At 45.9% G+C, this 12,371-nt stretch overlaps 1 protein-coding gene across 1 annotated transcript in view; it reads left to right on the top strand.

Moving 5' to 3' along the window:
- Window positions 1-272: 272 nt before the first annotated feature.
- rnls (renalase, FAD-dependent amine oxidase) overlaps window positions 273-12,371 on the top strand; it is a 165,892-nt gene continuing 153,793 nt past the window's right edge. The window contains exon 1 of the mRNA XM_072239252.1: window positions 273-442. Within this exon, the coding sequence (XP_072095353.1) occupies window positions 334-442 (109 nt within the window). The 5' untranslated portion in view covers window positions 273-333. The remainder of the gene's footprint in view (window positions 443-12,371) is intronic.

Genomic DNA, 12,371 nt, shown 5'->3' with positions numbered 1-12,371 from the left:
ATCCTTTTAAAGCGAGTGGTGGGAAGATTAAGGGAGATATCCGAAGTCTTTTTTTTGCAAGGTGGTAAATGCCTGGAATGCATTGCCAGTGGTAGGTGATTCCTGGGAGCTGGGTTCTTCTGGAAGAGGTTTTTCTAGAGCTCCAGGAGTTCGGAGATTTGCAAACTGAAGCACACGTGTGTCGGATGAGTAAGACGTCCGCATGCCTCGGATCCCGCTGCAATCCCGGGCAAAGCTTTGATCGGGCAGCGACGGTAGTCGCTGTGCGTTACCGGCCGGGAAGTACCGCTCCCACGGTGCCAAGCCGGTTACCAGACTGAAAAGCCGCGGGCCATGGCTCGCGTCCTCATCGTCGGGGCCGGTCTAACGGGCAGCCTGTGCGCGACCCTCCTGCGAAGAGAAAGGCTGCAAGTTGTGGTCTGGGAGAAGGCGAAAGGTGCAGGTCAGTACGAAACAGAACACCAAATGCTGGAAGAACCTGGCAGGTCTGGACAAGTACCTATGGCGGGAAATAAACAATGGACTCTTGCTTTAATAGGACAGCACGGATCAGTAGCGTGGGCGGTAGCAATAACTAGGCGACTCTCGGCCAATCGATGGATGCCCGGGGCGGGGCAGACCGTCTGGCTGCAGCTGCTCAACCTGGCCGCTAGGTGGCGTGTGCGCACCGGGCAAGGGCGAGGGCGAGGGAGAGTGGAAAATTAATCCAGAGAAATATTGGAACGGATTCAGCCTTATCTTCGACTGGCGTCTCCAAATTCCCTGTCTTTATTTTGTGAAGAAAAGGAAAGAACGCTAGTGTGAAGTTTCAAAGAGCAAAGACAAGTATGAGGTCTCTGCTTTGAGGTCACTTTATTATGAATTTCCTAGTATCATCAAGTGTAGAAAGAAATAGCTTGCAGTCAATTCGCATAGAGCAAGGATCCCCCCCCCCAACTATCACATGAAAAGGGGCAACACACAAAGAAAATTGCTGGAGGAACTCAGCAACGAAGGGAAATAAACAGCTGGCTTTTCAGGACGAGACCCTTCATCAGGATGAGAAAGAAAGAAAGCTGGAATAATAGGATGGGCTAGTGGGGGAGCACAAGCTGCCAGGTGGTAAGTGAATCTGGGTAAGAGGGGGAAGGTCGGAAGATGAGGGGAGAAGTGGGAACGATGGGAGGTGATAGGTGGAAGAGGCAAAGGGCTGAAAAAGTTGCAATCTGATAGGATTGTTGAGTAGATAATGGAAAGTAGATGGGGAACCAGAGGGAGGAAGGTATGGGTGATGGGCTGGTGGTGAGGGTGGGGGGTGTGAGGGAAGAGAAGGGGTGATGGAATCAGAGGGAGAAGTGAAATCAAGGGGCGGTGCGGGTGGAGACATGGGAGTGGTAGGTGGAAGTTAACGAAACTGATGTTGATGCCATCAGTTGAAGACTTCCAAGATGGAATATCAGGTGTTGTTCCTCTAATCTGCATCTAGCCTCAACTTGGCAGTGAAGGAGGCTGTAGACAGACATGTCAGTGTGGGAATGGGAAATGAAATTAAAATGGAGGCCACCATGAGATCCTGGCTGTTACCGCAGATGGAGTGAAGGTCTCGCTGATGGAGAGGAGGCCAGATACAATAAATGATACTGATGGATTCACATGTGAAGTGCTACCTCACCTGGAAGGACTATTTAGGGTCCAGAATGGTTGTCAGGGTGGAGGTATAAGGGCAGGTGTAATATTTGGAATGGCTGCAGGGATAAGTACATAGAGGGGGATTGTTAGGGAGGATTCAGTGGACAAGGTAGTCATGGAGAGAGTGATCTGTGGGGAACACACACAGTGGAAGGGAGGGGAAGATATGCCTGGTGGTGGGATTCTGCTGGGGATGTCAGAAGTTGTAGAGAATGATATGTTGGATATGGAAGCTGGTGGGGTGGTAGGTGAAGATGGGTATCTTTCGCTGTTGGGAGGGCACGCATGTGAGAAATGGAAGAGATGCAGATGAAGCTACATTGATAGCAGTTGGGGGTGTGAGTTGAGAGGGGGAACACTGATTTCTGGGGAAAAAGAGAACATTCCCAATATGAGAACAGAAGTGGTGGAGACGGAGGACTGAGAGAAGGGACAAGGTGAGAAGAAGTGTAGTCAAGGTAACTGTGGGAGTCAGTGGGTTTCTAAGAGATGTTGGTCGATAATCTGTCTCCTGAGATGGCGACAGAGAGATCAAGAAGTGGGGGAGAGGTGTTAGAGATGGACCAAGTGAACGTGAAGGAGGGTGGAAGTTGGAGGCGAAGTTGATAGAATTGACAAGTTCTGCATGGACACCAATGCAGTCATCAGGGTAGCAGAGCAAGATTTGCTGAGTGTTACCAGTGCAGGTTTGGAATGTGGATTGTTCCACGTAACTAACAAAAAGGCAGTCATAGCCAGGGCTCATGTGGGTGCCAATGGCTACACCTTTGTTCTGGGGAAAGTGGGAGGAGCCAAAAGAGACGTTGTTAAGGCTGAATACTCACTCTGCTCAGCAGAGGAGGGGAACTGGTTGGGTTTGTTATCAGAAATAAACAGAGAGCCCTGAGGCCTTCCTGATGGTGGGGGTTGTGGGGGAGGGGGAGTGTGGAATGGAACTATACAGGAACTGGATGGCCATGGTGAAATGAGGTGATCAGGGCCAGGGAATTGAAAGTGGTTGAACTGGTGGAGAGCTTTTGAACTGTTATGGATGTAGGTGTGAAGGGACTGAACCAAGGGGGAGTTGGGATACAAGCACACAGGTTCATTGAGGCAGGACTAGACAGAAACAGTTACCCTGCCGGTGCAGTTAGGCAGGAGGGCACATCGTTCTCTTCCCTCCTCTCTGCTCTCCACAGGGATTGCTGTTTCCACAACCCCCTGGTCCGCTCATCCTTCCCAACCAATCCAGGCACTTATCCCTGCAACCATCCGAAATGTTACACCTGTCCCTACACCTCTTAACTCGCCACCATCACGGCCCTAAACTGTCCTTCCAGGTGAATCCATCAGTGTCATTTATTACATCCAGTGCCCCTGGTGAGGTCTCCTCTACATCGATGTAACCCCTACCCATCTTCACCTACCACCCCTCGAGCTTCCATATCCAACATATCATTCTCTACAACTTCTGCCGTCCCCAGTGGAATCCCACCACCAGGCATGTAACCCAGATTGGGGATCGCCTTTGCTCCACCTGCTTTAACAGCCAGGACACCTGGTGGCGAGACATTTTAATTCCACTTCCTATTCCCATGCTGACAGGCCTGTCTACAGCCAAGGAGAGGATTGGTACTGCTTAAAACGCTTTCCAACCTTATTTTAACTTACTTTTGACTTGATTAGGTTTAATATCTATATTTGTATATCATGCAGTTTGAAGATGGCTTTAAATTTAATTTTACCTTGTGGCTTGTGCTTTCCTAGATTGAGTGATAGTGTCAGTCATGTGGAAAGTGTATTCCTGTGCTGTTGTAGTTCTCACTATTGTAGTCACAGGTTGTGCAAGAACTGTTGCAGTTTTCATTTTACAGCAAGATGGAACAAGCAGACTACCAGCATAAGTGAATCAGAGTGGCCCATTGTTTTGTTCCTTACTAGTTTCTCCTTCATAGGGAACTTGCCCAAAGTGAAATGGTCACAATTTGCCAAGGCGTTGGGAATCAGGAAATGAAAAATAATCATGGGAAAAAATGTGCAAAACTAATGTAATCCACCCACTGATTCCAGGAAGATCTGTGGCTTAATGTAACCCAGCAGTGTTTATTGTGAAGGAATTTTTGCAGAAACATTTGTAATTCTAATACTGTATCTTCTAAATGATACATCCCTCGTGCTTCTGAATTAATTACACAGAGAAGTATTCAGTTCCCATTTTACTGCTCCCACTAGCCAGGAATTCCTGGTCTCTACGGATGATGTAGATGGCTATGGGGAATGTAGTTTATAAGGTTAGTGGCACTGAGGCTCTACAGGCATGGGAGAAGTCAGGGAGGGCAGCAGTGATAGAAGACTCGATGGTCAGGGGGACAGACAGGAGATTCTGTGGTCGCATGAGAGATGCCAGGATGAGTTATTGCCTCTTGGGTGCCAAGATCACGGATGCAGAATATTCTCAAGGGGGTTGGGGGTGAACAGCAAGGGGCAATGATGCATGTTGGTGCCAATAACATAGGTCCTGCACTGAGAAGAAGGAGCAAAGAGAGAACTTAAAAAGCAGGACCTCAAGGGTTCAAAGTAAATTTATTGCCAAAGTACATATATGTCACCATATACATTTTCTTGCAGGCAATTACAGTAAGTACAAGAAACACACGAATAAATGAAAGGCCACACAACAGGGTGGACAACAACCAGCGTGCAGAAACAAAAGCAACAAACTATGCAAATACAAAAAGAAAAATAATAATATTGACATTAAATAAATAAGCAATAAATATCAAGAACATGAGATGAAGAATCCTTAAAAGTGAGTCCATAGGTTGTGGGAACAGTTCAGTGATGGGTCAAGTGAAGTTTAGTGAAGTTAAAAACAACGGAAAATTTGCGGATGCTGGAAATCCAAGCAACACACACAGAATGCTGGAGGAACTCAGCAGGCCAGGCAGCATCTATGGAAAAGAGTAAACAGTCCATGTTTTGGGCTGAGGCCCTTCATCAGGACTAGAGAAAAAAGATGAGAAGTGAGAGTAAGAAGGTGGAGGCCTGTATATAGGTGAGACCTGATGTAGTTTGGGAGATCACTTTGCTGAACACCTATGCTCCGTCCACCAGAGAAAGCAGGATCTCCCAGTGGCCACCCATTTTAATTCCACGTCCCATTCCCATTCTGACGTGTCTATCCATGGCCTCCTCTACTGTCAAGATGAAGCCACACTCAGGTTGGAGGAACAACACCTTATATTCCGTCTGGGTAGCCTCCAACCTGATGGCATGAACATCGACTTCTCTAACTTGCGTTAATGCCCCTCCTCCTCTTCTTACCCCATCCCTTATCTACCTATCTATCTATCTGTGTATCTGTCTATTTATTTATTTATATTTCCCCCCTTTTTTTCTCTCTCTGTCCCTCTCACAATAACTCTTTGCCTGCTCTCCATCTTCCTCTGGTGCTCCCCTCCCCCCTTCTTTCTCCCTGGGCCTCCCGTCCCATGATGCTCTCCCTTCTCCAGACTCATATCCCCTTTGCCAATCACCTGTCCAGCTCTTGGCTCCATCCCTCCCCCTCCTGTCTTCTCCTAGCATTTCAGATCTCCCCCTCCCCCTCCCACTTTCAAATCTCTGACTATCTCTTCTTTCAGTTAGTCCTGAGGAAGGGTCTCGGCCCGAAACGTCGACTGTACCTCTTCCTAGAGATGCTGCCTGGCCTGCTGCGTTCACTAGCATTTTGTGTGTGTTACCTAGTATTCCTTCGGCATGACCATCGATTTCTCGAACTTCCGGTAATGGGCCGTCCCCTCTCCTTCACCATTCCCCATTACCGTTTCCCTCTCTCACCTTATCTCCTTTCCTGCCTATCACCTCCCTCTGGTGCTCTTTCCCCTTCCCTTTCCTCCATGGCCTTTTGTCTTCTCCCATCAGATTCCCCCTTCTCCACCCCTTTACAGTATCTCTTTCTCCAGCTTTGTTTTTCACCCCTCCCCCTCTTCCGGTTTCACCTATCACCGACTGCTTTGTATTTCTTGCTCCCTCTCCCCCCACCTTCCTACACTACTTCTCATCTTTTTTCTCCAGTCCTCACGAAGGGTCTCAGCCCTAAACATCAACTATTTACACTTTTCCATAGGTGCTGCCTGGCCTGCTGAGTTCCTCAGCATTTTGTGTGAGTTGCTTGAATGAAGTTATCCCCTCTGGTTCGAGCCTGATAGTTGAGGGGTAATGACTGTTCCTGAACCTGGTGGCATGGGTCCTGAGGCTCCTGTACCTTCTTCCTGATGGCAGCTGTGAGAAGAGAGCACAAACGAGAGAAAATCTGCAGATGCTGGAAATCAAACTAACACACACAAAATGCTGGAGGAACTCAGCAGGCCAGGCAGCATCTATGCAAAAGAGTAAACAGTCGATGTTTTGGGCCAAGATACCTCATCAGGACCCTTCAGCTAGTCCTGATGAGGGCTCTCGGCCCGAAACGTCGACTGTTTACTCTTTTCCATAGATACTGCCTGGCCAGAAGAGAACATGGCCTGGATAGTGGGGATCCCTGATGTTGGATGCTAGTTTCCTGCGACAGTGCTCCATATAGATGTGTTCAGTGCTACGGAGGGCTTTACCTGTGATAGACTGGGCCATATCCACTAATTCTTATAGGCTTTTCTGTACAAGGGCATTGGTATTTCCGTACCAGGCCGTGATGCAAACAGTGATACTCTCCACCGCACAACTACAGAAGTTTGTCAAAGTTTTACATAACGTGCCAAATCTTCCCAAACTAATAACAAAATAGAGGTGCTGCTGTGCTTTCTTTGTAATGGTTCTTGCATGCTGCACCCAGGACAGATCCTCTAAAATGATAACATAGATGAATTTAGAATTGCTGACCCTCTGCACTGCTGATTCCCGATGAGGACTGGCTGATGAATTTCCAGTTTCCTGCTCCTGAAGTCAATAAATCAGCTCCTGGATCTTGCCAACATTGAGTGAGAGGTGGTTGTTATGGCAGCACTCAATCTGCCTCCTACATGCTGATTTGTCTCCATCTTTAATTCGGCCAAAATGACAGTGGTGTTGGCAACAGTCTTAAATATGGCATTGGAGCTGTGCTTAGCCTCACAGTCAAGGGTATAAAGCGGGTAGAGCAGAGGGCTAAGCACACAACTGTGTTGCTACCTGTGCCGAGGGAGATTGTGGAGGAGATGTTGTTGCCACTCTGAACTGATTGGGGTCAACAGGTGAGGAAATCAAGGATCCGATTACACAAGGAGGTATTGAGGTCAAGGTCTTGAAGCTTATTGATTAGTTTTGAGGAGATGATAGCATTGAATGTAGTCAATGAAAAGCATGCGGATGTACGCATCTTCCCTGTCCAGGTGTTGGGTTGAGTGAAGAGCCAGTGAGGTGGTATCTTCTGTGGACCTGTTGGCAAATTGTAGGCAAATTGGAGTGGATCCAAGTTGTTTCTCAGGCAGGAGTTGATACGTTTCATCACAAACCTCTCAAAACACTTTATCATTGTGGATGTAATTGCTACTGGATGATAGTTATTGAGGCAGATTACCATGTTCTTCTTAAGGATAAGTATAACTGGTCTGCTCGAAGCAGGTTGATATGTCAGACTGCTGAAGCAAGAGGTTAAGGATATCAGTGAAACATTCCAGTCAGTTGATTAGCATAGGTCTTTCATACTCGGCCAGGTATCTCGTCTGGGGCGTTTGCTTTCCATGGTTTCCTCCTCTTGAAGGATGCTCTCACGTCGGCTTCAGAGGCTGAAATCACAGGGTCATTGAGGGCTGTGCGAGTTTGTGAAGGTGGTCTATATTTTGATAGTCAAAGTGAGCATAAGAGGGCATTGATCTCATCTGGGAGCAAAGCTTTGTTGTCACTTATGTTACTTAGTTTTACTTTGTAGGAGGTGACAGTATTCAAGCCCTGCTGTGGCTGCCGAACATCCTTCAGGGTTTGGTCTGGAATGGCCACTTCACATGTGAGGTGGCCTTCCCAAGATGGTACCTGGACCTTTTGTACTTAACTTGGTCCCCAGACCTGAATGCCACTGATCTGGCCTCAGCAGATTGCAGATCTCACGGTTCATTCAGGGCTTCTGCATAGGAAAGACTTTGAATGATTTTGTGGGGGGACACTCATCTACAACTGTTTTTATGAAGTCCGTGACAATGGTGGTGTGTTCATTCAGATCCCTTGATGAGTCCTTCAAAATGGCCCACTACCAACTAGAGCAATGCCATAGCTGCTCCTCAGTCTCCTGCGACCACCTCTTTGTTATCCTTATCTGTGGAGCCTTGCTCTTTAACCTCTGTATCCAGTACATGGAGGAGGAGGACAGCTAAGTGATCAGATATCACAAAGTACGGTCTAGGCATGAAACGGGAGGCATTCTGTACTGTAACAGTGATCAAGTGTGTTGGGACATCTGGTGCCGCAGGTGATATGTTGATTATAATTAGGCAGAGATTTCTTCAAACAAGTCTGATTGAAGTCACGGAAAATGGTTTGAATGGCGTCGGGTAGGCTGGTTCTTGTTTGCTAATCACAGCACTTAATGCTTGCTCAACATCTGCCACTGGTGGTATGTAAACTGTGGTTAAGATCGTAGAGAACTCTCTTGGTAAGTAGAACAGTTGGTACTTAATCATCAGGTGTTCCAGGTCAGGGGGGAAAAGAGTGCAACGAGACCACTGCGTCCAAGCACCACCAAGAGTTTATTATGAAACACAATCCAACACCTCTTGCCTCCATCGAATCAGTAGTTTGGTACATTCGGTGTATCGAGAGCCCTCAGGTATCTGATGTGTCTGGAGTGAGCCATGTCTCCCTGAAACACAGTATACAGCAATTCTTCATTTTCCTGCAATACAACCATATTGCCCATGGGTCCTCACTCTTGTTCTCCAGCGACTATACATTTGCTAACAAGATGTTGGGTAGAGGAAGTTTCATTCCCCGGTGTCTCAGACTGGCTTGGAATCATCGCCTTCTCCCTCTTTTATGGCCATGGTAATGTCCCTTCATCCACTTAAAGGTGCCATACCTGCCTGGTTGAGAGTTAAGTCTGCCAAGTCCTTCAGAAGATCGTGAAATTGTGATAACTCAAAAGTACATTGCTTATTGGGAAATTACAGGCTGCAGATTGCCGTGAGAGTAGTTCAGATGAAGTATATTTAGAAGTTTTGTGAGCAGCCTGCAACTCGTCGCTGTAGTTCACCAGTGCCATCTTGGAGGGAGGTAATAATGATGTCGTAATTTCTGGATTACTCGTAGTAGCAGGAGCTAGTGAGGGTAGAATTACAAAGATAGCCAAGGTGAGTGTCTGACTGAGGAGCAGGTACAAGAGGCAGGACTTCATTTTCTTGGACCATTGGGATCTCTTCTGGGGTAAGGGTAGCCTGTACAAATGAAAATTGGTTGCATCTGAACTGGAGGAGGACAAATATCCTGGCTGGCAGATTTGCTAGTCCTATTGGGAGGGTTTAAACTAGATTGGCAGGGGTAGACATCCTGATGCTAGTGAGAATTCAGGGGAAAATACTGTAGCCAATGAGAGTGAATTTAGTTGTCAGAATAGACAGGACACAGTAAAAGGAGAAGAAAAAATATAGGTTTAAGTTGCATTTATTTCTATGTAAGAGCTAGACAGGTAAGGTGTATGAATTCAGGGTGTGGTTTGGCTCTGGAGATTGCCATAATAGAAACGTGGTTGAGGGAAGGACAGGACAAACAGCTCAGTTTTCTGGGATACTGATGCTACAGGCATGACAGAGGTACAGATCACAGAGGGGGAGTTGCCTTCTCAATGAAAGAGGACATGACAACAGTGCTAAGAGATGCTACTCTTGAAGGATCACCCAGTGGGCCATATGGATAGAGCTTAGAAAGGAGATGGTTACTGTGATAGGATTGAGTTATCGACTCCCCAATAGACAGTGGGAGTAGAGGAAGCAGATATACAGAGCGATTACAACCAGTTGTAAACATATCAGTATTACAGGGAGATTTTAAATTGCATAATATTGACCGGACTAACCATAATGTCAAAAGCTTAGACTGAGTGGAACTTGTGAAACGTGTTCAGGAAAGCTTCCTTGGTCAATATACTCCTACTAGAGAGGTGCAACACTAGACTTCCTTCTGGTGCATGAGGTAGGGCAAGTGCGGAAGTGTCTGCCAGTGAACACTTTGGGCCCAGTAACCATAATTCCATTAGTATTAAAATCGTTACGGAGCAGGCTACAGCTGGTTCGCAGGTTAAGATCCTGAATTGGGTCAGAGTAAATTTTGGAGCCATTAGGTGGAATTTTGCAGGTTGTTTGCAGGGAAAGGAGAATCCGCCAAGGGGTGTGGTATCCTGATTTTATGTAGTGCATGTTCCTCATGGTGAAAGGCAAGTCTGGAAGGCGTAGAGAACCCTGGATGACTAAAGATATGGAGGCTCTGGTTAAGAAAAAGTAAGGGGCATATATTATGGATAAGCAATTGGAATCTAGTGAATCGCATGCTGATGAGTTTAGGAGAGGACTTAGAGAGAAGTTAGGACAGCAAGAGGAGGATATGAGAAGGATCTGGCAAGCAAGATCGCAAAGATTCTACAGGTAAAAGCAAAATGGTGGCTATGGAGAAAATAAATCCCCTTAAAGATCAGCGTGGCTGTGTGTGTGTGGAACCAAACAAAATGGGTGACAATTTAATGAATATTTCCCTTCAGTTAAGGAAATCTGGGAAATGAGTGAGTTTGGCTTGGACCACATTTGAATTAGCAAGAAAGAAGTACTGGAGGCCTTAAAATGTATTAAGGTAGATAAATCCCCTGGGCCTATCCTGGTGCATTCTCAGACCTGTGGGAAGTGAGACAGGAAATTGCAGAGGCCTTTGCAGAGACTCATTTTATCTCTGGCCACAAGCAAGATTCCAAAGCACTGGATTGTGGCTAATATTATATGAAAGGGGTAATAAAATCAGGAAATGACAGGCCAGTGAGTTTGACATGCTGTAGCTGGTAGGTAAATTGCTGGAAGGAATTCTGAGAGACAGGATCTACCAGCATCTGGAGAGACAATATTTGGTCAGATTCAGGACAGTCTGCATCACTTTGCACATTGGATGTTGTGTCTAACAAATCTGGAGTTCTTTGAGGAGGTAACCAAGAGGGTTAGATGAGAATAGGTCCGTTGATGTTGTATGTACAGACTTTAGAAAGACCTTTGACAAGGTCCCTCGTCATAGGCTAGTCTGGAAGATTAAATTGCATGGCATCCAGTGAGATAGTGGATTGGATTCATAATTGCCTTACTGGTCCTTTTCTCTGGTTATTTTGGTTCCCAGATCTTTACCTTTTCCACTCATTCCTTTGTGTCTCCCAGCAGTGATACAGAAGCATCTGGGACCAGGTTTATCTCAACTTAGATTTAATTGACAATGAGGATCCAAGGATTTTACCCCTCTTCTGATACTCTGTCTCACTGCAGTAGGATGCAGATATCAGCTGAAGAAATGGTGTGGAGCAGGGATACCAAAATGGGCAAAATAGCTCCTGTGGGATCATGTAAGGGCATGCCATCTCTGGTTGATGCACCATCCACGTAAAGAATATGGAATTTCAGCTCTTCCCAATAGATGGTGTGAAATTTTGTGGTATCCAAAGCTGCTTCCAGTCTGTACTCTCCTCAGCATGTCATAAAATCCAATATTTAAACATTATTTAGATTCATAGAGTAATCAAGCACTACAGTGCAGAACAGACCCTTCAGCCCATCTAGTAGGTGCCAAACTGCTATCCTGACTAGCCCATTGATTGGCAGCTGGGTCAAAGCCTTCCATATATCACCCCCATCCCCCATCCATGTAAGTATCCAAACTTCAGATAAACTTTGAAATCGAACCCAGATCCACTACTTCGCCAGCTAGCTTATTTCACACTTACACCACCCTCTGAATGAGGAAGTTCCCTCTCAGGTCCCCCTTAAATATTTCACCTTTCACCCTTAGCCTATGACCTCTAGTTCTAGTTCACCAAACCTCAGTGGAAAAAGTCTGCTTGCATTTACCCTATCTATATCCTTAATAATTTTATATATTTCCTTTCATTCTCCCGCACTCCAGGGAACAAAGTCCTAATCTATTCAACCTCTCCTTATAACTCAGGTCCTCAAGTCCACATCTTTGTAAATTTTCTCTGCACTCTTTAAAACTCATTGATAGCTTTCCTGTAGGTAGCTGACCAGAAACTGCACACAATACTCCAAATTAGTCCTCACCAACTTTTAACATCTCAATTCCTGGCCATGACACCAAAATGTATCCTCTTCCTCCTTGTGAATCTATTCAAATTAGTTAAGGTATTTGTTGCCATTGTGTAGACTGTCATTTGGGGTAAATATGAAAGAGCAGAACAGGAATGTTAAAGTTATCAATCCATCCAGGATTGATCTAATGATATCAACATTGTACTCCGTGTACATTGTGGCCACTTTATTAGGTACACCTGTATCCCTGATGTTAATGCAAATACCTAATCAGCCAATCACGTGGCAGCAACTCAATGCATAAAAGCATGCAGACATGTGAACAGATACAGTTATTGTTCAGACCAAACATCAGAATGGGGAAGAAATGTGATCTAAATGACTTTGACCATGGAATGTATGTTGGTGCCAGATGGGGTGGTTTAAGTATTTCAGAAACTGCTGGTCACCTGGGATTTTCTCGCACAACAA

Source organism: Mobula birostris, chromosome 21, assembly GCF_030028105.1.
Source record: "Mobula birostris isolate sMobBir1 chromosome 21, sMobBir1.hap1, whole genome shotgun sequence".
Taxonomy (NCBI): Eukaryota; Metazoa; Chordata; class Chondrichthyes; order Myliobatiformes; family Myliobatidae; genus Mobula; species Mobula birostris.
The sequence above is the reverse complement of the archived record's forward strand: the minus strand, read 5'-3'. Positions and strand labels throughout refer to the sequence as shown.